Source organism: Elephantulus edwardii, unplaced genomic scaffold, assembly GCF_000299155.1.
Source record: "Elephantulus edwardii isolate Elephantulus edwardi_28Jun2011 unplaced genomic scaffold, EleEdw1.0 scaffold00360, whole genome shotgun sequence".
NCBI lineage: Eukaryota > Metazoa > Chordata > Mammalia > Macroscelidea > Macroscelididae > Elephantulus > Elephantulus edwardii.
The window spans coordinates 1030839-1055156 of record NW_006400110.1 but is presented as its reverse complement, the minus strand read 5'-3'; the positions used below and the strand labels follow the sequence as shown (position 1 = coordinate 1055156).

The 24318-nt window shown below is 37.8% G+C and overlaps 1 protein-coding gene and 1 pseudogene across 1 annotated transcript in view; one reads left to right on the top strand and one right to left on the bottom strand.

Annotated features, from left to right (window-relative positions):
* Positions 1-24318, bottom strand: part of LOC102853992 (UPF0704 protein C6orf165 homolog) — a 119461-nt gene that overhangs the window by 31981 nt on the left and 63162 nt on the right. The window contains exons 10-11 of the mRNA XM_006902039.1: positions 11228-11421; positions 3648-3791 (exon numbers count right to left, since the gene is read on the bottom strand). Coding sequence (XP_006902101.1) covers positions 3648-3791; positions 11228-11421 — 338 coding nt within the window. The remainder of the gene's footprint in view (positions 1-3647; positions 3792-11227; positions 11422-24318) is intronic.
* Positions 11825-12685, top strand: LOC102849077 (annotated as a pseudogene).

Below are 24318 nucleotides of genomic sequence, written 5' to 3'. Positions count from 1 at the left end.
AATGAGGGAGTTTTTCTTTTGCTTTTCAAGGAGAGGAGCAAATGGGGGGGAGGGGGGAGGGGTTTGTGCGGGGAGAAGGGTGCAACAATGACTGAATGGAATCCCAAAATCTCTGCAGATGTTCATTGAAATGAAAAATAAACAACCTAAATTAAAAAAAAGAGACCTAAATAAATTAAAAAAATGTTCTTCGTTCATGGATAGGAAGAATCGATATTGTGAAAATGACAGCCCTATCAAAAGGATTTTGATACACATCCAATGCAATTCCAATACAAATACCATATCCATTTTTCAAAGTGATTGAAAGGGAAATTGTCAAGTTTATTTGGAGAGGAAAGAGACAGACCCCAAATAAGCAAAGCACTTCTGAAAAACAAAAATGAAGTGGGAGGCATATCATTCCCTGACATCAAAATCTACTACACAGTGGTAGTAACCGAAACAGCGTGGTATTTGTTCAGAAATCAACCCGTCTATCTCTGGTCAACCAATATTCAACAAGGAAACAAAACCTATCAAATGGGGAAATGACAACCTCTTCAACAAATGGTGCTGGCAAAACTGGACTGTTACCTGCAGAAAGCTGAAACAAGATCCACATCTCACACCACACAAAAAATCAACTCAAGGTGGATCAGAGTCCTGGAAGTAGAGCCCCAAATCATATAGTTCATAAGAGACAAAGTGGTACCAAACTTAGAAGGACTAGCCTATGCTATAAAGAGACTGACAAATACAGCCAGAAATGCAGAATCTGGAGTGGATAAAATTGATGAATGGGCTTTCTTAAGATTAAATCTCTGTGCTCATAAAAAACTTTTTCCAACAGGATGAAAAGAAATCCTACTAACTGGGAACAAACATTTGGCAATACCATCTTAGACAAGGGTCTCATAACAAAAGTTTACAGAATACTCCTGGACCTCCAGAAGAAAAAGACTGATACCCAATTACAAAATGAGCAAAAGATATGGAAAGACTTTTCACAGAGGAAGACATTCAGGTGGCCAAACAGACTCATGAAGAAATGCTCAAAATCACTTACAATGAGAAAGATGCAGAACAAAACCACAATGAGATACCACCTCACCCCAGCATCAGCGGCAAAGTTTAGTACAGCAACAAGTAATAAATGCTGGAGATACTGTGGAGAGGTGGGAACTCTCATACACTGTTGGCTGGATTGTAAAATGGTGCATCTAGTCTGAAAACTGTTTGGTGTTTTCCTCAAAAAGTTGAACACAGACACTCCATATGACCCTTGTATTCCACTACTAGGAATATACTCCAAGGAAATTAGAACTGAGACAAAAACAAGAGTTCCCATGTTCCTAGCATCATTATTCACCATTGCAAGAACAGAGAAACAGCCCAAATGCCCAACCACAACTGAATGGACTGAAAAATAGTGGTACATTCACACAATGGAATACTAAGCAGCACTCAGGAGCAACGGTTTTGAAAAATACTGCATAGCTTGGGAGAGGCTGGAGAGCATTATGCTGGGTGAACTAACACAGTCTAATAAGGACAAATACTGTATAAGTCCATTATTGTAAAAGTAAAAGCACAACTAGTAAAACATATTTGGGAACTCAACGTGGGGAGGGGTAATGACAGGTAATAGTGACAAAACCAGAGTTTTACACAGTTTGGTGGGTGGAGAGAGGGGAGGAAGTAAATGGGAAGGACAAGACAAAAAGACAGGGTAATGATGGGCAGAGTCCAATGGGGATTAATTTTATGAAACATAATGCATGAGAATGATTGTATGAAACACAGGATGAAAGAACAACAAAGCAAATCAATACAAAAATCAAAGTAGTATAATATCTATACTGATATATCCATCCTTCTATACCCCAGTAAAAGTGTGAAAACCTCAAGTGAATATATAATATGAGGTATAAGTGAGTGGCTGATGGAATCTATGTGACAATGATCTGGAAAATGGTGACATAGATTGACTTGTGTCTCCCCAAAACATGTGTCAACTTGGCTAGGTTATGATTTTCAGTATAATGTAATTATCCTACGAGTTGTAAATCTTAACCTCTGAGATGTTAATGAAGCAGGATTAGAGACAGTTATGTAATAATAGGGTCAATCTAAAAAAAAATAGGGTCAATCTTCACAGAGTATTCTGAGATGTGATCAACTAATCAGTTATAAGAAGATCTAAGTGGGAAACAACACCATTAATTAGATCACAGCCTAAAAACAGCAATAACTTGCTATGCGTCAAAGAGCTGGGCAATAACTAAGGATGACAGAAGAAGGATCAATGCCTTTGAGTTGTAGTGCTGGAGAATAGTGTTAAACACATAGTGGACAGCCAAGAGAACAAATAGGTCTGTCCTGGAGAGGGTGAAACCAGTTTGTTCCCTGGGGGCAAGGATTTATTTTCTTGTATATTGATTTGCTCACAAAGTTCGTATACACACTATTCTTCATTCATTTTGCATTTCACACAGTCATTCCCATGCACTATGTTTTATAAAATCAAGCACCATTGGACCTTGCTCATCATTAACCAATCTTTTCAGGTCCCCTCTGGATCCTTCCCATTTCCTTCACCCCCCACCATTCACTCATCATACTATGCAACCCTGTGGTTTTGCCTCTACTCATCCTCATCCCTCTGCTCCCACCTCTTCCTCTCTTTGGTCTCCATGAATATTTTACTAGTTATCCTTTTGTTTTAAAATAATGATATTATACAATATTTGTCCTTATGAGATTGAGTTTGTCTACTCAGCGTAACATTCTCCAGTCCCTCCTAAGTTATGTAGTATTTTTCAAAATTGTTGCTCCTGAGTGCTGCTTAGTATTCCATTGTGTGAATGTACCACCCATCACAAGGTCATGGAAACAGCCCAAATAATCAACTACAACTAAATGGATCGAAACAAGGATTTTGAGGCTCTGTCTTACATACTTTGGGCATATGGCCAGGGGTACAGTCCTTGGATAGGGACATTACGCTTGGAAGGGTGGAGGGACTGCGCAGGAGAGGAAGACCCAGGATGAGAATGATTGACTCAGTGACTGGGGAAATGGGATTAAGTCTGTTGGAGATGATGAGATTGGCTCAGGATAGGGCAGCTTTCAGAGCTAATGCACACAGAGTTGCTATGAGTGCCAAGTGATGGGATGACACATAACAAAAACAAACATCATTGTTTTAACCCCTGGCTTTATAATTTTAGAGAAGTCCCATGCTAAAGAGCCCTGGTGGTACAAATATTAAGCATTCAGCTGCTAAAAAGAAACAAAAAACATGGGCTGTTTGTAGCTCCACAGGAGGAAAAACTTGGCGATCTACTCTTATGAAGATGACAAGCTAGATAACCCTGTGGGAACTCTAGTTTGTCATGTCGAACTGCTATGCCCCAGAATCAAATTGATGGCCTACAAAAATAGTCTAGGTTTCTGTTTTTTTAATTTGTTCTTAAAATCATAAGATAAACTTGCAACATAAAGATGGAACATTATATATATTATGTTAATTGATTTTATAGTAGTAAAGAATGTCATGTAAGCTCATTGTTTCATATATATATAATATAGATAACCAACTCTATAATTAACAACATACTAAAATTCTCCAACTTAAAATTATTTTAAAAACTCTTATTACAAACCAACTGTATAGCTTTTCTTCTTAATTCCCATTCATTCCACTCATATGATCTCACAATAGTAGGTGGCAATATGTGTATATCTGTCTGTGTGCTACTTTCACACTTTGTAATTGGTTTTACATATTTTTTGTTGATATCTTTCACCTAAAGAAATAGAATTTTGCTGTTAGTACTTGTGGGAGGGTAAAGCATCATTTACAGACATCTAAAACTGACAAAAGAGTAGTAAAAAAATTTTAACAAACTATAAAGGTTTTCATAAATTGACTTTACGAATTACATTAAAAAAAAGAAGCAGGGAGATAAGATAGGACGAATATCACCTCCTTGAACTATTTTACAAAAAGCCTTATTTAAAATATTTTAAACATTAATGTAAAAGGCACTTTACAGCACTTAACGACAAAAACAGCATTGAGAAAGAGAGATCAGTTGGTCTAGTGAACAGAAAGTGATGCTACCAAGCCATAGGAGGGTGACTTCAATCTGCGACCCTCAAGTCTGTTTTTAATTGGTTTTGGTCAAACATTCTTCTAGGTCATATAGCCCTGCTCTGTCCACTTGCCATACAGAGGTAACTCATGGTTTCTGTGACGCTGAACACTGTGACACTGAGGTGTCAAATGTGATAATGGTTACCCATGGTGGACAGTGTTAAGTGAAACTCCCCGATTAAAACAAGCTTGGAAGCAGGAGTGGCATCCACTTCTGAAACAGCTTGCCTCTGGAAACCCTATGAACCTGGAGAAAGGATGAACGTTATACAAGCATTTAGGTCTTTTGTTCATAGGGTCGCTATGAGTCACCTACAACTCGATGGCACTTAACGACAAAACGATGACAATATTTGTGAACACTAACCAGGAAAATAGACTCATAATAGAAAGCTAGACTGATTTACTTTTCTGAGCAGTATGTCTCTGTGCCTAGTTTTGCAAATTAATGTTGTTGTATTTCTTTCAAGTCATATTTCACCCACAGTTCACCTTCCAGTGGGTGAGGCAGTAAATCACACAGGAGATTGCTCATCTTTCTTCTGGAGAGAAGCTGGTGGATTTGAACCAAATGCCTTTGGGCTAGCAGCACAGCTCTTTACCCACAGACCACCAGAAGGGTGTACTTGAATCATCTATTCCCAAATAAAAAGTCTCTTGATAATTGTTACAATTGGTAACAAAAGTGAATTGTAAATGGATACAAATTAAAAGTTATTGAAAGTTAGTAATAAATTGCTTCTCTAGACTTTTTTCTTTTTTGATTGGAAAACTGTTAATTATTGATTCAATTACTCACTTAAACTTTATTCTCAAAAGTAGTTCATTGTATCCTTTAATTATTTCTTCTACATATATATTGTTGTTGTTGTTATGTGCCAGTTGAGTTGCTTGCGACTCATAGCGACCCTATGTACATCAGCCCTAAACTTTGCTCTGTCCTGTGCCAGTCGCACTGTCTCTGATACTCCCATCCTGATTACCCCAGTCACTGAATCAATCCACCTCATAGAGGGCCTTCCCCTCCTGCGCTGTCCCTCCACCCTACCAAGCATGATGTCCCTCTCCAAGGACTGGTCCCTCCTTACAACATGTCCAAAGTATGTTAGATGGTGCCTCAGAATCCTTGCCTCCAAGCCTTTTAAAAATTTTGATACTGTTTTATTTCAGATTCCTTCTTGTTTCAATTAATCTTTATTTAAAAACCTCGCCTCAAACTCATTGCCATTGAGTCAGAACTATCTTACAGCAGATCCTCCATCTAAAACTTACAAAAGATTAGCAAAACAATTTTTAACACAGAGTATATATGTAAACACTAGCCAGGAAAATAAGCTCATAACAGAAAGCTAGACTTACTTATTTTTCTGAGCAGTGTCTTTGGAAATAATTCTACAAACTAATTGTTGTTGTTGTGTGCCAGAGTCAGATCTGACTTATAGCTGATCCTCCAGAGTGTTTTCGAAGGCATAAATCACAATGGAAATTGCTTATCTTTCTCCCTTGCAGCAATTGATAGATTAGAATCTCCTTACTCTGGGTTACCCACTAGGCAAGTTATTGTTGTTGTTGTTGTTGTGTACTGTCAAGTCAGAACTGACCATAGCTGACCCTCCAGGAGACTGCCATCCTTCTCCCATGAAGCAGCTGGTGGCCTCAAACCACATGCCTTTTGGATTGCAGCGCAGCTTCTTGTCACTGGGCCACCAAAACTCCCTGGTGGCTCCCTTAATCTTTCCAACAAGATGTTTAGATTAGTCTGTTTCGATAATCATCTTCAGGATTTGATCCCATCTATTTTGTTTGTTTTCATTGTTCCTTTTCTTTTTTTATATTGATTATTTTCCTTCCTCTAATTGTTTTCCCTGTTACTTATTTTTTAAATTGTACAAATGGACACCTAACTCATTCATTTTTCAAGTTATTAATTTTTGCAATTTGTAAGCTCAGTTACATATACTTTTGGTTAGTGGCACAACATTCTATGGACTATGTCACCAAAGCACCTTGCATTTTACAAACTTTGGTGTATAGTTATTTCCATCTTTGCATTTCATATCCTTCTGAACATAGTCATTTTCATCATCAATTATACATATTCTCTAAGTCTATTTTAGTGTTTCTTCCTTAATTCATGGATTATTTAGAAATATGCTTACTAGTTTTTTCTCAAAGGAGATTTTCCATTTTGTAATACAAATTAACTACTTTCTTATTGATATAGACTTTTTTGACATTATGATTAAAATCTCTTTAACTTGAGCATTTAAAAATGTTACTCCACCCCCCCCCCAGATTTCTATTGAGTTTTGGTTTTCTTTTATTGTATTTTTTTCCCCAAGAGGTCTATTTTGTTCTCTGAATGTTTGGTTTTTTGTTTTTGTTTTTGTTTTTTTGGTGGAGTGAACTTGGGGGGAGGAATTGTGAACAATGAAAGAGTTCTTCTTTTTCTTTTCAAGGAGAAGAGTGAATTGAGGGGGCGGGCATAGGCAGGCAGAAAAGTGCAACAATGAATGGCTGAAAACCCTAAGTCTGTAAACTTTCATTAAAATGAATTTTTTAAAAAGTGACTTTTTAAATTGCAGTTTTTCTTCTGTATAAAGGTATGTATATATTTTCTTTAGATATTAAGGTGTATGCATATGTGTGTGTGCACACACACCCTCAGGTTGTTGCTGCAATGTGTCATCAAGTCAATGACAACTCATAGCGACCCTGACAAATTAGAACAAATTGGAACCCTGCCTAATTTGTACCCTTCTCACACTTTCTGACATGCTCAAGCCCATTGGTAGGCATTATGTTTATCTTGTTGAGAGTCCAATTACCAAAAGGTGTTTACAGTTGTTTCTCCTCATTTTTTTAGTGCTTTCCAATCTGAGGGGATCATCTTCCATTTTATCTAAGTGTTCTTCTGTTAGTCATAGGGTTTTCAAATGTCTATTATTTCAGAAGTTAAAGGACAGTCCTACTTCTTAGCTCTGCTGAAACTTCTTCACCCTGAGTGACCCTACTGTCTTTTTAAATACCTGTGGAATAGCTTCCATCATCACAGCAACACGTAAGTCACCCTAGGAAGCAAATCAGTAGACAAGTGCTGTCTCCATGAGAATAAGCCACAAACAATCAAGTATGTGTATAACACAAGATATTAAAAAGGCAGCAGCACAGGTTGTTGGTATGTGCTGTAGAATTGCATGACTCACAGAGACCCTATGACCAACAGATATGAACCCAGTCCTATCCTGTGCCATCTTCACAATCTCTGACACATTTGAGCTCATTACTCCCATTGCTGTAGTCATGGTATCAATCCACCTGGTTGAAGGTTCCTCTTCCTCATTGTCTTTATACCTTTCCAAGTATGATGTCTTTCTTCAAGGAATAGCCTCTCATAGCACCATGTCCAAAGTGTATGAGAAAAAACCTTATCATTGTTGTCTTCAAGGAGCCCTCTGGCTGCACTTTCTCCAAGACATAGCTATTTATTGCTTTAGCAGTCCATGGGATATTCAGTACTATGCTCCAAAATCACAGCTCAAAGGTATCAATAATTCTTTTGCCATCCTTATTCATTGTCCAGCTCTCAGATGCATAGAAAAGGATGGAAAAACCACTTCCTGAGTCAGGTGCACCTTAATCCTCAAACTGAAATCACGGATCCTCAATAATTTGGAGAAGTCCCTGACTTTCCCAGTTCAGTATGTCTCCTGATACTGGTCCTAAGTATACTGTAGATGGTAGATCTAAGTAAGATGAAATAATTGCCAGTTTCAATCTTTTCTCCATCTATCATGATATTGCCTACTGGTCCAGTGGTGAGAACTTTTGGGGTTTTTATATTGAAATGGAATAAATATTGAAGGTTGAAGTGTTTGACCTTCTGCAGCAAGCACTTCAGGTCCTCCTCACTTTCAGCAAGCAAGGTTGTGTCATCTGCATCATGAAGGGTATTGATAAGTCTTCCTTCAACCCTGATACCACATACTTCTTCATAAAGTCTAGTTTATCAGATAGCATATGCAGACAGATTTTAAAAAATAAGATTTCATAAACATAACATGAGGGAGCTCTAGTGGTCTAGTGGTTAAGCAGCTGTGCTGCAATCCCCAAAGTAGATAGTTAGAATCTGTGAACAACTCCATAGGAGAAGGATGAGCAATCTCCTCCCTTGTGATTAACTGCCTCTGAAAGGTTGACCTCTCAAGAGTCAGTTATGGGTCATTTCCAACTTGAGAGCACACAACAACAATGAAAAGCATAGTATGGCCATAAAAAGGCTGATTTTGGCCCCAAATTGGTATATTCATCTTCAAATTACCACCAAATTTTTAAAATTTAAATTTAGGTCTCTTCAACAAAAGACTGGTAACATAATCCCAAATACCTGTGACTGAGCTGTCCAAGGTCCTAGTTGCACAGCTGCTTCCCCTAAGGTCACTTGTAATTAGGTTGTTCCCAATATTCCTGACCAAGTGTGTAGTTTTACCTTCTGTACTTCAACTGTTGCAAGGCCACAAGTTACCAAGCACTGCTTGGATCCCTGCCGATGCAGTCAGCCATACCAAAACTACCCACTTCATAGTTAAAATGCTGACAGAATACCAAACAATAAGTATTTTAAATCATGTGTTTCAGGAGTTTGGCTTGTTTGTTTTTTTTAGTTCAGTGAGTTTAAAGCAGTGAACTAAACAAGGAGGAGAAAATACCAAAAGACTAGTATAAAAATGAACAGTAAAAGTGACAAAAAAGAAGAAAGTTAAAATATAGAGCATTAGAATGTAAGCTTCATGCAGGTAAGGATTTATGTATGTTTGATTCATTATTAAGTCCTCTATGTCAAGAATAGTACCTGGTATATATGTAAATGGTTCAGTAAGTTGGTGGAATGAATTAATGAATAAACAAAAAACTACTGTCACTGGATCTAGAGTGATTCCCTGCAACCCTGCAGGACAGAGTAAAATGATCTTGTAAAGTCTCAATGTTGTAAATCTTCTATAGAAGCTGACTGTTTTTCTCCTACATAGTAGCTGTGGTTGATAGGTGCTGTCAAGTTGACTGCAATTCACAGCGACACTGTGACCAACAGATCTGAATGCTGCTCTATCCTGTGTCATCCTCCCTGATATATCCAAGACAACTGCTATAGTCACTGGGCTAATCAATCTTGTTGAGGGTCTTATCTTTACTTTTCAAAGCATGATATCCTTTTCCAAGGGCTGTCCCTTCCTAACATTACCAAAGTATGTGAGACAAAATCTCATCATCTTTGCCTTTAAGGAGCACCCTGGCTGCATTTTCTCCAAAACATGCTTGTTCGTTCTTTCGGCAGTCCATGGGCTACTCAGTATTCTTCTTAACACTACAATTCAAAAGACATTGATTCTTCTCTCATTCTTCGTCAATGCCCAACATTGCATAACAAGTAATTGAAGAGACCGTCACTTGAATCAGGTACATCTTAGTTTTCACACTGACTTTGCTGTCCTTCACTACCTTGGAATGGTCTTTTTCAGCAGATTTCCCCAATGTAACACATCTTTTGATTTCTTGACTGTTGCTACCATGGGTGTTGATTGTGGATCCAAGTAAAATGAAATCCTTAACAACTTCAATCTTCTCTTCATCTATCATGATTGATAGATTAGGCCAGGGGTGAGGATTTTTGTTTTCCTTATGTTGAGATTTAATTCATTTTTAAGACTGTGTCTTTGATCTTCTTCAACAAGTGCCTCAGGTCCTCATTTTCAGCAAACAAGGTGAATTGTTATGTTCTCAGCTTGTTGATGAATCTTTCCCTGATCCTGATGTCATAAAGTCCAACTTAGAAAGATTTGTTCTGCATACAAATTTAATAAGTATGAAGAGAGGATGCTAGTGAACTCAAATCACCAGCCTTTCCATTAGCAGCCCAATTCTTAATCCACAGTACCATCAGAGCTCCATGAAGTAATGAGTGTTGTTGTTGTTGTTCTTAGATGCTGTCAAGATAAATACAGCTTATAGTGACTATGAAAACCAGATCTAAACCCTGTCCTGTTCTGTGCCATCCTCATAATCTCTGTCAGATTCATACCCGTTATTGAAGTCATTGTGTCAATTCACCTGGGTGAGGGTCTTCCTCTCCTTCATTATCCCTCGACCTTTACAAGTGTCATGTTCTTCTCCAAGGAACAGCCTCTCCTAGCAATATGCCCAAAGTATATGAGACAAAGTTTCATATGTTTCCTTTACTTCCAAGGAGCATTCTTGGCTGCACTTTCTCCACTTTCTCTAATACATAAGTTTTTATTCTTTTGGCAGTCCATGGGTTCTTCAATAATCTTTTCCAGTACTATAGTTCAAAGGCATCAATTCTTTTTCTGTCATCCATATTCATTTCTAGCTCTCAGAATGCATAGCAAGTGACTGAAAAGACCATGGCCAAAATCAGATGTACCTCAGCCCTCACTCTGACATCATTGCTCCTTAATAATTTGGAAAGGTCCCTGACTGGGCACAGGAATTCTTTAATAAGCACCCTCAGACCCACTGAAGTCCTTTCAGATTGTTGTTGTTGTAATTGTGTGCCACTGAGTCAGATTTGTCCTATAGCCGTCCCTCCTAAATTAAACTGTAAACAAAAGAAATACTGTGGTTTCAACTATTTAACTATTGAAGCTGTGTGTGTGTGTGTGTGTGTACACCATCAAATCGGATATGACTGGCCCAGGAGGAGATTGTTGCTCCTTCTCCAGGAGAGCATCTGGTGGATTTGAACCACATACCTCTAGGATTACAGTGCAGCTTCTTGCCACTAGGCCACCAGAGCTCCCTTAATTGAAGGCTTTTCTTTCATATACGATCAGTCTATAGATCCTTTCATTTGACTTTACATTTTATTTTAATGATTCTTATTTAGCTCTATATCTCTTTGAATTCTGTTCATTTCTAATTTTAAATATACATCTTCTCTAGATAAGCTATAAAGGACTTCATGTGACCTGTCTCTTTCTGAATTTAAGAAGTATTGCACAACAAAATATAACTTTTATTTACTTGTATTTTAAGTGTCATAAATTCTTGAATACCAACTCTCTTTACCTGGGAGTATGGAATGAGAGTTTCAAACTGTTGATGAAGCTCTAGCAGTTGAATTAATTCTGCATTTTTCTTTGCCTTTTCTTTAATCAAATCAATATATTTGTCAGGATTTTCTGAAAATGAATATGCAGCATCTCTGGTACTAAAAGTGTAATACTTCTCTTTATATTTCAAAATTCCAATTTCTGGATTTCCTGAAATTTAAGGAAAGGAACAGATATGAAACATTAAATTATTTTATGATTGCCCTGCACAAAGACAGCTAGTCTCTATCTACTCCATTTTTTAACATTAATTACTTATGATTTTGTTGTGCTCAAATGTTAAAATTAGTAATTTTTAATTATATGCTTTATGAAATGGTATTATTTATTTTTACTTTAAAATATAATTTTCAAATGTAGTTTATTTAAAAATACTTATTACTATCCAAGTACAAGAAATTAAAAATATTTTAAGAGCAATCACATAGCTATCTGACACATTTTTAAAATATTTATAAATAAATCTATTATAAAGATTGTTTTAAAAATAATTCTGGCCCGCCGGGCGGGAGGGGCGGTGGGCAGCCCGGGCTGGGAGGCCACTGCCTCCGCGATGCCGCTGCTGGTCGAGGGGCAGCGACTGCGGCTGCCCCAGCCCGCCGGGGACCTTGTCCGTGCCCATCCGACTCTGGAGGAAAGAGCCAGACTTCTCAGAGGTCAGTCTGTTCAACAAGTGGGACCCCAGGGCCTTCTGTATGTTCAGCAGAGAGAGTTTGCAGTGACCTCCCCAAAGGATGGTAATGGGGCGACCTGCTTGACACACTGTGATGGATCCGACACCAAAGCCGAGGTCCCCTTGATCATCAACTCCATAAAATCCTTTTCTGAGCCCACAAAATGCGGCAGGCTTGAAGTGCACCTTGTGGGCGGCTTCAGTGATGATAGGCAGTTGTCACAAAAACTCACTCAGCAACTTCTCAGTGAATTTGACAGACAGGAAGACGACATCCACTTAGTGACATTATATGTGACAGAATTAAATGACCGGGAAGAAAATGAAAGCCATTTTCCAATAACTTACGGCATTGCTGTCAACATAAAAACTGCAGAGATTTACAGAGCCTCCTTCCAAGACCGAGGGCCAGAGGAGGAGCTGCGTGCTGCCCGTGCTCTGACAGGAGGACCAATGATCAGCATTTATGATGCAGAGACAGAGCAACTTCGCCTAGGACCGTACTCCTGGATGCCTTTTCCACATGTGGATTTCTGATTGCAGCAAGATGACAAGCAAATACTAGAGAACCTTTCCACTTCACCTCTGGCCGAGCCCCCTCACTTCGTAGAACACATCAGATCCACCTTGCGGTTCTTAAAAAAATACCCACACCCAACTAATGCACTGTTTCCTGAAAATAAAGCTCTACTCTACAAAAAAAATGAAGGTGGCTTATGGGAAAAGAGCTCCTCTTCATGAAGTGAAAGCCAAGAATTACCAAAGAAAGCAACTTTTTATCCTGACAGAGACCCAAGCTGGGGGCTGGAGGAATGTGGGTTTGGAATCTACGTCTGGTGTGTGATAGATCTCCTTACTCGGGGTCTTTCAAGTGACTTTGAGAATAAAATAATATTTTGGCAAAGGAAAAAAAAATAATTCTGTAAGAAGAGAAAATATTTTCCCTAAGCTTTAAATTTACACGTTGAAAATTACTTCTCACTGTTTAAAAAGATGGCCTAAAATAGATTTATTAAATCTTATCCACACTGGTTGGGGGGAATTAAATAGACAATAGCAATGCTGTCTTACTAAATTATTTAACAAATAGTTTTGACCTACTATGTGCTGAGTACTTTTCCAGTTACCAAAGATATAGAAAGAAACAAAGTGACTCTCTTTATGAAGCTTATATTCCAGGGGGAAACAGCAAACACATCAACAGAAACTATAGATCAGAGAGCAATCTATGTTATGAAGAAAAAAAACCCCACCACACCCAAAAACCCACACCAAACTAAGAAATTGCATTATGCATACAGTAAAACCAAAGAAGATGAGATTCTGATTTTAAAGAAGGTAATCAAGAGAGGCTTATAAGTAACAAAATTGTATGTGTACATGTTTTTGAGGAGAGCTTTCCAAGTAGAATGGCTCTGATGTGACTGTTTTCAAGAATATCAAGAAGGCCAGTGTTGCCGGTGTGGAATGAACAAAGCAAAGTGTTAGGAAGTGAACGGGTTGAGGACAGCAAAACAAGACTCTGACTCATATGTCAGAGTGTGTTGTTTGCAGCTCCAGATGGAAAAAAAGAAATTCCACTGAGAGAAGGTCAGTTGCTGTTGCCCAGAAAATGGCATGCTCATTGGCAGGTGGTCATCACAAGCTTATTTCATATGAATCACACAGCCCCATTAAAGACCTTTGATGGTGCACTTCAAAAGGCTGCAGATCTCTGTAAATCTGAGTCCACCAGCTCCTCCACAGGAGAAAGATAGGCAATCCCCTAGTAATCAGCTTGACAGCCCCATGAGCCTTTTTTTATGTCCCCATCTTTTAGAATCATAACTTGTGAAAGCTGGAAGATAACTCTTTGTTGATTCTCTTCATTTTCCTGAAAAGGAGAATGCCATTGAGAGAAGGTATGAGACTTGCTAAAGCTCACTCAGTTTACTAAGGGCATAAATGGGCCTAAAAACTAGCCTTTCTTTCTTGAATTTTGGGCTTCTGCTTTCTTAACCACCTCTACTCTTCACGCACATGTACATTTTTGCATGTATTTCTCAAAGGACCCCTTTGCCTTTTAATTGTGTAAAATAAATGAGAAAAAATACAGAAAGAAATAGTTTATACTCAGTTACTCTTTACAGCTACATGGTTTTTTGTCATTTATTTCTTAGCATATCAACGCAGAGCAAGCCAAGCGCAGCACACATGGAATTTGAGTGAGAAATATTATCAGAATATTATCTCATTCTCCATTGTAAACCTTTGCTATTTCATTGTAAGAATTCTAATGCCATAAAATAACTTGTCATCATACATGTTTAATGATCTGTACGCACATAATTGCAGTAATTTTTTTGTAGTGGAAAAAGTAATATCCAGTCAAAATATGAGAAAAGCAAAGGAAATTACAAAGAAATGATGAAAAGGAAGAGTTTAATGGTGCAAAGTGAAAAAGAAACAATTCTGTCAAACTGCTTTCATTTTAAACATAACAGACTGCTTGCTATTTCCAATTCACACATTTCTGAAACAGTTTCTTTCTTCCAACGTTCTAATTCACTTTTTGTTTTGAGTAATTGTTATAGAAGACATTTGCATTGTTAAAATATTGACCATTTCCTTAAAGGTGTTTCACAGCCAAGCGAGCCGCCTAGTGCCGGCAAGCCGCCGAGCGCAGATGCAAGACAGATGGAATTTGAGTGAGAAATATTATTAAAATAATTAGTTTGGGACCAGTCCTTGGAGAGGGACTTTATGCTTGGTAAGGTGGAGGGACAGCACATGAGGGAAGACCCTCTATGAGATGGATTGATTCAGTGACTGGGGTAATCGGGATGGGTGTATCAGAGACAGTGTGATTGGCATAGGACAGAGCAGAGTTTAGAGCTGTTGTACATAGGGTCGCTATGAGTCGCAAGTGACTCGACAGCACATAACAACAAACACATCAACAATTAGTTTGGAAGCCTTGGCAGGGAGCGGCAAGCCTCGAGTGGTACAGCATGCCTTGGCAGTAAGCAGTGAGCCACAGCAGGAATCACCAGGAGCAAGTAAGACAGTGGGAATTTGAGTGGGATATTGTAGCTACTGTTAGATGGATCTTAGCTGAAAGCAGGGAATACCAGAGAAATGTATTTCTGTGTTTCATTGATTATGCCAAGGCATTTGACTGTGTGGATCATAACGAACCGTGGCTGACTTTGAGAAGAATGAGAATCCCAGAACACTAATGTGAAACCTACACTTGGACCAAGAGGCAGTCATCAGAACAGAGCAAGGAAATACTGCATGGTTCAAAATTGGGAAGGGCATATGCCAGGGATGAGTCCTGTCTCCATACCTTTTCAACCTGTATGCAGAACAGATTATCCGGGAGGCTGGGCTCTATGAGGAGAAGTGTGATGTCAGGATTGGTGGAAGATTCAACAATCTGCATTATGCAGATGACACAACCCTGCATGCTGAAACTGAGGAGGACCTGAAGCACTTGCTGCAAGGGTCAAGCACTGCAGCCTCCAATATAGATTGAGGCTCAATGTCAACAAAGATTCTCACCACTGGACCAGTTGATAGAATCAGGATGGATGGTGAAGAGATTGAGATTGTTCACAGCTTTAGTTTGCTTGGCTCCACAGTCAACACTCTTGGCACCAGCAGCCAGGAAGTTAAAAGACGTATTGCCATGGGAAAGTCTGCTGTTAGGGACCTCTCCAAAGTACTGAAGAGCAATGGTGTCTCTCTGGAGACTAAGGTGCGTCTGATACAGGCCATGGTCTTTGCTATCACTTGTTATGCATCAGAGAGTTTGTCAATGACTAGGGAGGATAGAAGAATTGATGCCTTTGAGCTGTGGTGCTGGAGAAGAGTATTCAGTGTATAGTGCTAGAAAAACAAACAGATTCATCCTGGAAAGGGTTAAACTGGGTGACTCCTTGGAGGCAAGTATTCTGAGGCTTTGTCTGACATACTTTGGACATGTTGTAAGCAGGGACCAGTCCTTGGAGAGGGACATCATGCTTGGTAGAGTAAAGGGACAGCACAGGAGGGGAAGGCCCTCTATGAGGTGGACTGATTCAGTGACTGGTGTAATTAGGATAGGTATATCAGAGACAGTGCGATTGGCAGAGGACAGAGCAGAGTTTAAGGCTGTTGTACATAGGGTTGCTATGTGTTGCAAGCAACTCAACGGCACATAACAACAACAACAACAACTTGGGGGAAGGGATCACTGCTGAGTGCTGGACTAATTGTGGGACCCTTCACATTAAGCAGGAGGGAGTGAAACAGCTGGAGCTAAAGGGGTGGCCTATCCAGTTCTTGAGGGGAAAACTCGGGTTTCCTAGTTTCAGGTCCTCCCCCTGTGCCCCCATGTGGGCCTGTGTGTGTGTCACCCCACCCCTCATGTGCATCTGTGCATGCACTCACCAAACATGCATCCACATGCATGCCCATCCTACGTGAATTCACGTGTGCACCTGCCCAACTTTCTTCTGGAGCTGTGACATCAGATCAAGAAAGACTATCACCTCAGGCATGGAAAACTCTACCACAGCAATGTCACGAAAGAACCAGACTGCCTCACTTCCTACACAAGCCCAAAGCAAGGTATCACCCCACCAAAAATGACACATTATCAATGGATTTCCTGAAGCCAGGAAGTCTGATGGAACTTACTGACACAGAATTTGAAAGAACAATCATTAAATATTTTCAATGCCTGAAAGACAAACTTGAAGAATTACAGGACACTGCAAGCAAAACCCAGGAGGAGCTTAAAAGATAAATCCAAAACAAGGCAGATGAAACAAATGAGGCATTAGAAGCACTGGAAAAACAAGAAGCCACAATCCAAAATATGAGGTGTAATGTTTCAGATGCTGTCAACATGATGGAGGGTCACCTGAATAGAGTTGAAGAGATGGAACACAGATCCAGTGAAATGGAAGATAGCATTGTCACCACTGATATGCTAGAGCAAAAAGCAGAATCAAAAAGGAAGGAAAAAGAAGAAAACCTAAGAATAATGTGGGACACCATCAAGACAAATAACATGCACATCATAGGAAACCCAGAAAAGGAAAAAGCAAGTAAAGGCACCACAAAAGTTGTGGAAGAATTAAGAGAAAAAATCTTCCCAGGCATAATGAAGAATGAGAAAATATATAATCAAGAAGCTGAGTGAACATCATACAGAATAGACTCTAAAAGAAAAACACTAAGCCATATCATAGTCAAATTTGTCAGAACCAAGGATACAGAAATAATTCTGAAAGCAGCGAGGGAGAAACAGTGGAACCTATAAGAGAGAGCAGATAAGATTAAGTGCCAATTTCTCAGCCGAAACCATGCGAGCAAGAAGACTGTGGAGTGATATATATAGAACACTCAAAGAACACAATTGTCAACCAAGAATACTGTATCCACCAAAATTGTCCATCAAATATGAAGGAGAAAGCAAGATAATCCCAGAAAAACAGAACTTAAGGGAATTTGTAAAAACAAGACCAGCATTGCATGAAACACTGGGAGATGTCCTTTTTACAGAGGTTTCACTGAAAGCAGGTTGAACCAAAGTAACTAGCAACAACACCAAAAAGAACTCAACAAAATGATAGCAATAAAACCTTGCTACTCTATAATTACATTGAATATGAATGGTGTAAATGCACCACTGGAGAGAAAAAGAGTAGCAGATTGGATAATTAAACAAAATCCATCAATATGTGGTATACAAAAGACACACTTGAAAAATTAAGATAAAGAAAGACTCAAAATAAAAGGGTGGGGGAAAAAATACCAAGCAAATGGCAACCAGAAAAAAGGAGTAGCCATATTAATCTCTGATAAAAGTAAATTTCAATGCAAAAATCATCACAAAGGACAAGGAAGGTTACTACATAATGCTCAAAGGGTCAATAGAACAAGAGGACATAACAATAATAAATATCTATGCAACAAATAAAAGACCTGCAAAATATATAAAGCAAACATTAACAAAACTGAAAAAGGAAATAGACAAGACTACTATAGTAGTTTAAAACAAGCTTGGAAGGAGGAGTGGCATCCACTTCAGTAATAATAGCTTGACTCCGGAAACCCTATGAACCTGGAGAGAGGATGAAAGACATCCAAGCGTTGAGAACTCTCCTTCATAGGGTCACCATGAGTCACCTGCGACTTGATGGCACTTAACAACACTAACATCAATATATATAGAGATCAGTTGGCCCAGTGGATAGAAAGTGATGATACAAAGCCAAAGTTGGGTGACTTTTAATCCATGGCCCTAGGCCAGTCTTTCATTGTTTTTGTTCAGACATTCCTGTAGGTCGCATAACCCTGGTGTACAAGTTGCCAAACAGTGGTAACTTGTGGTTGCTGTGAGGCTGAACACTGTGACAGTGTTGTGTCAAATACGTTAATGGTTGGTTACCCAATGCAGACAGAGAGTAGGATGCCAAACAGTGGTAACTTGTGGTTGCTGTGAGGCTGAACACTGTGACACTGTTGTGTCAAATACATTAATGGTTGGTTACCCAATTTAGACAGAGAGTGGGATGGAGTTCCCTGATTAAAACAAGCTTGGAAGGAGGAGTGGCATCCACTTCCGTAATAGCTTGCCTCTGGAAACCCTATGAACCTGGAGAGAGGATGAAAGACACCCAAGCATTGAGGACTCTCCTTCACAGGGTTCCCATGAGTTGCCTGTGACTCAATGGCACTTAACAACAACAACAACTATAGTAGTTGGAGACTTTAATATGCCACTCTCAAGAAAAGATAGAACTACCAGAAAGAAATTCAACAAAGATGCTAAAGAATTAAACCATACTCAATATCATAGATATTTTTAGGCTAATGTACCCCAAAAAAGCACAGTACATCTTCTCCAAAGTGCATGGGATGTTCTCCAGAAGAGATCACGTTTTTGGCCACAATGCAAGCATCAATAAATTAAAAAACATAGAAACAATACAAACCATCTTCTCAAACCATAGTGCTACAAAATTAGAAATTAATAACAAAACGATAAAGAAGAAAAAAACCATGCATTTGGAAGCTGAACAAGATCTTGCTTAATCATGAGTCGGTATAGAAGGAAAAAAAAGAAAGAAAAAGGTTTCTTGAAACAAATAAAAATGAAAACACTTACCAAAACCTTTGGGAAACAGCCAACACAGTAATTAGAAGTCAATTTATAGCAATAAGCAAACACATCAAAAGGCAGGAAAAAATAACCATTAACTCTCTAACCCAACAGTGCAAATAAATTGAAAAATAACAACAAAAAATCCCGACATCCTCTAAAAAATTGAAATTATAAAAATTAAAACAGAAATAAATGCAATAGAAAACAGAAAAAGAACTGAAAACATCAAGAAAACTAGGAGTAGGTTCTTTGAAAAGGTAAAAAATTTGACAGACCACTAGCAAAACTAACAAGAAAATACACAAACAATCTGAATAAGAGATGAAATGGGCAACATCACAACAGAACCAAGTAAAAGAAAAAGGCTAACATTGTAATATCATGAAAAATTATACTCAAACAAATATGAAAACCTAGACAAAATGGGCAAATACTTAGAAATTCACAACTTACCTACACTGACACAAATGGAAATTGAACACCTGAAAAGACCCATTACAAAAGAAGAAAGTGAAAAGGTAATAGAACAACTTCCAGCCAAATGAAGCCTTAGACCAGAGGGTTTTAAAAGTGAATTTTATCAAAGATGTTTCTCTTATAGATAAATTCTAGTGTATGTTAAAAGAGTATAACTACAACAATAAAGGATATTTTTAATAAACACACTAGTCAATATTAATGTTGCTTTTTCAAATAATTACACTGGGAGATTTCTTATATATTTAGTAATGCTGCCTAACACCTCTGAAATCCTGTACTGGACACATGAATCGTGCTTCTTTTTGGATACTGAAATATCTATATTTCATAATATCTATTGTCAGGGGCCTGGCTAACTTGTAAAGCAAGATTAGCACTACATTATAAAACCAGCAGGACTGATTCCATCTTGACTAGAACATCTGCTTGGCAGTAAACAACTCGAGGAAGCATCGATGCTAATGAATAGGGAGTGACCAAAGGTCACAGAATTTGAGGAATGTGATGCTCTTAATTCTCTGACACTCTTTATTCTTCTAAGCACACAATAAGGCATTCCAGAAGATGTCTTTGTTTTTGTGTTGAGGTCTGGAAATGTTTGACCTGACAGTCAGCATCTCGGACAGATAAAAGATAATGCAATTACCCCTACAGGCATGCTTCTAAAACCTATATAAGCCTTTTCCAAAATAATAAATTTGCTATTTGTCACCAGTGAATAGTCTGTCTCTGCATCTTCATTTCATCCTCGTCCCTTCTCTCGGTGGAACTGTTTTGATATAAAAGGGCTGGACCCCGTTATTTGGTGCCCGAAACCAGGGACCCGAGCACAAAGGAAAAGGTATGAAGGACTCCGTGAACATGTGAAGGTAAAATTGGAGAAGTAGCAGCAGAGATGGGGATTAATCAGGCAAAACGTTGTACGTGCACACTTTACAGAATATGTTAAAACCCACAGTGTAAAACTAAATCCCCAACAATTTTATACTTTCAGCTTGTGGAGATTAGTTCGAGATACCATAGACTCTAGGAACGACTTAGATAAGTTGAAAGAAGTTGAAAGTAATCATGTACAAGAAATTGAATCGGGAGCAGAGAGGAAGAATGAGATACCCCCGTTATATCCCTCCCTGGAGAAGGGCATGGGAGGTGAGGAGTTAAATGAACAAACAGATCTTGAGGAGGGGGCCGCTAAATATCATCAAAGTTGGCCTGTACCTCCAAACCCTGAAGTGTTTTTTAGTGCAAAAACTGAGGATATGTTAGGGAAAGTCCTAGAACGATTGGATAAATTTGAAATACAGCAAAAGATTGCTCTGACTGTGCCGCCACCTCCTCCCTTTAATCCAAATTATAAAAAGTTAGAATATAAAAAAATGAAAAAAAAAACCCCAAAATTTAAAAAAACCAAAAAAATAAAAAAAAATAATATCAGCAGTCATCTAAATTTTTAGATTTTGTGAAGAAGGTCTGCATCTGGTTTCCTAAGAATGGAACTTTTTCTCTCCCTTCCGTCGCCCCTGCACTCTGTGTGGGCAGCTACTAACCAAATCTTTTCCATCATCAACAGGAGAGTCCTGAGCAAAACTAAAAGTGTCAGATTCAAAGTCAGTGCTGCGGCTGATTTGTAACTCAACCTTATACTTTATTCCCCTCAGGAAAAGTGTATGAATTGGGAACTGGTGTCTTTTGGTTAAGGAACTATGGGAATAATTTTTTAATGCAATAGTCTTAGTAATCAAAGTTTCCAGGTTCATATTAGAAGTATAAATCAAGAGTTTACTAATGAAATTATTGTTCCTTTTCCTACAAACTGGTTAAATAATTGCTCAACTTTTGCTTCTTCCTTATCATGCATTTCCTACTATTAATAGATCAAAAGTAAGAGGATTTGGAAGTACTGAAAAATACTTGTATTAAAAACCCATCATTGATGATCAAAGGCCCTCTCTTACTTTTCCTGTTAATCAAATTTCTTTTACAAGTCCTGTGGATATAGGAGCTAATGTGTCAATTATTAGTAAAAAATAATTAGCCTCTTAATTGGTCTTTGCAAAAATTAATATTAACTCTTTCTGAATTAGGAGCCTCTCCCAATGTTTGGACGTCTAAGAATATTTATGATTGTACAGAACCTGATGGACAAAAGGCTCAGATGCAATTTTATGTACCAGACATTAATGCTAATTTATGAAAAAAAGTATTAAAACAATTTGGAGTTTTTTATCTACCCCGGCTTTACCAGATGCTGTAAAAATACATGTTAAATATGAATTATAATCCTTTAAACAAACAGCCACTATTCTACGGCCCCTTAACTCTAAAAGCCTTGCACTGTTAGTAGAAGAACAGTCAAGTAAAGCTCATATAGAACCTGCAACTCCCTTTGGAATTCTCCTTTGTTATTAATAGGAAAAGTATTAAAACTCAGAAGAGTCTAAAATATGGTTAAGAATAAGAAGAAAAATGTGTCAACACAGAAATATGAAGAACAGTTAAAATAATAAGGAGAAAGGTGTTATAACAGAGGCCTCAAAATGTTTGTGTTGTTTGGCTTGTTTTGGGTCTAAATTCATTTACTGTCTCCATGTTCATTGTCTTTCTGTCTTATGTTTAATGTAGTAATACTTGAGCACTCATACAATTTAAAAGTTTCAGCGAAGAATTAGAATTAATAAAGGCAAAGATAAAGTCAATATCTCTATAAATTCTAAATTTCATAGGTGGAGAAACCCCAAGAGCGGGTGTTTCAAATGTCTCAAGGCGCCACCCAAAAGGAGACCTTTTGTCTCAAGAGATCTTTGAGAAATCAGCTTTTTGCATCCTCTATTACCTTCATAAATCCATGCATTTTATCTGTTATCTACTTTAAATGAAAACCTGTAGGAGTAAAAATAGAAACTCTCGACTCTTTGTTCTTTATAGCCTCTTAAATAATGCTTGTCTGTATTGAATATGGTTATATGAGTATAAGCTGCATGCATTACTTTCCTTCTAATAGACTCTTTTCATTTCTTCAGGAACACATCTCTTTATTTCTACCTATATGTATCATATCCTCTGTTCCTCTTAAAGGTCCTAACGTTTTCACAGATGCATCTAATTATGAAAAAATGGAATATCAGAATATTAACAAATTCTATGTTGAACCATCCCCTTATAAATCAGTACAAAAAAGTGAATTATATGCTATTTTTTAGCTTGAAAAATGGTCTAACAAAATTGTTAATATTATTAGTAATTCTTCCTATGCAGTAATAAAAAAAATTGCAGTTATTAAGTTATAGCATTTCATGGTGCTGAACACACATGAAATAACTCAATATATCTAGACTACTGAACAAAATATCACCTTCAGAATTAAGTTGAAAGTTTTAGCATGGTATGAAATTCAAAAGAGAAAGAAAAATAATTGGTTATAAGCTCTGTATATCCTTTTATTTAAAGGGAAAATGAAAGTCGTTTTGCTTTAAAAATAGGATGTCTGGTGGTGCCAGAATATGAGTTAGTAAAAGCTAAATTGAAGGTATGTGGTAAGTTGTAGAAGGCTTAGAAAAAGGTAAATTTTAGTGTATATATTTAAGAACAAGGATAGAGGAGAATTGTGTTGAACCTCAAAAATTTCAAATTCGTGTTAGTAATCTAGGAATACTGAATTATTTCCAAAAATCACTAAAAAAAATATTAATTAAATTCAGCCATGTTTGGAACTGACTGCGCAGGACATTTAACTTTTGTTTAACATTTTAATTGGAAAGAATAATCTTAATTCTAAAAGATAATGAACTATAAAGCTCATAAAGCTTTGAAGAAAGTTCAGGATTCTATCTCTTCCTGTTCTCTGTCTTGCATAGATTCCATTAAATTCATGGGGAAGAGATGTTTTGTCTCAAATGGGAGTTTTTCTTTACAGTCTTAATTCTCTGCCTTTACTGCCATGATGTGTAATCAAGGTTCTTTTATCATCCTGTACCACATGCTGATCCCATAGTCTGGAAGTCTGATAATCCTGTGTGGGTTGATCAATGGCTTCTAAGTGCTGAAAAGGTTCAGGCTGCACAATTGTTAGTACAGGAACAACTGAGCAATGGCCATGTTGAACCTTCTACCTCTCCTTGGAATTCTCCGATTTTTGTAATTAAAAAGAAATCAGGAAAATGGAGATTACTGTTAGACTTAAGAAAAGTAAATTTATCATATAGAACCTAAGGGAGCCCTGCAACCAGGCCTCCCTTCTCCAATTGCCATTCCCGAAGATTCTTTTAAAATTATTACAGATTTAAAAGATTGTTTCTATACAATTCCCTTAGCTCCCCAAGACTGTAAGTGGTTTGCCTTTAGCGTTCCAGCTGTTAATTTTCAAGAACTCATGCAAAGATAGCATTTCCGTGTACTCCCCCAAGGAATGATCAACAGCGCCACCTATGTAAAAAGTTTGTAAGTGCAGCTCTAAAGGCTGTCAGTTCTTTTACAGTGTTTCTCTCAGCTTCCATTATCTCTTAAACGGTATGGTTTAATTCTTGCTCAAGATAAAGTTTAATTTTAGGAACCGTTTATGTATTCGGGTACTAAAGTTGTAAAAAATCATGTATTTCCACAAAAAATACAAATTCGAGTAGATAAATTAATTACATTAAGTTATTTTCAAAAATTGCTCGAAGATGTGCATAGGGATTTGAGTCTTAGAAGGTCCCATTCATCTATGTTATCTTCTCCTGGTTGTAGCTTTTCCAGGATACTGGGAAGACTGTTTATG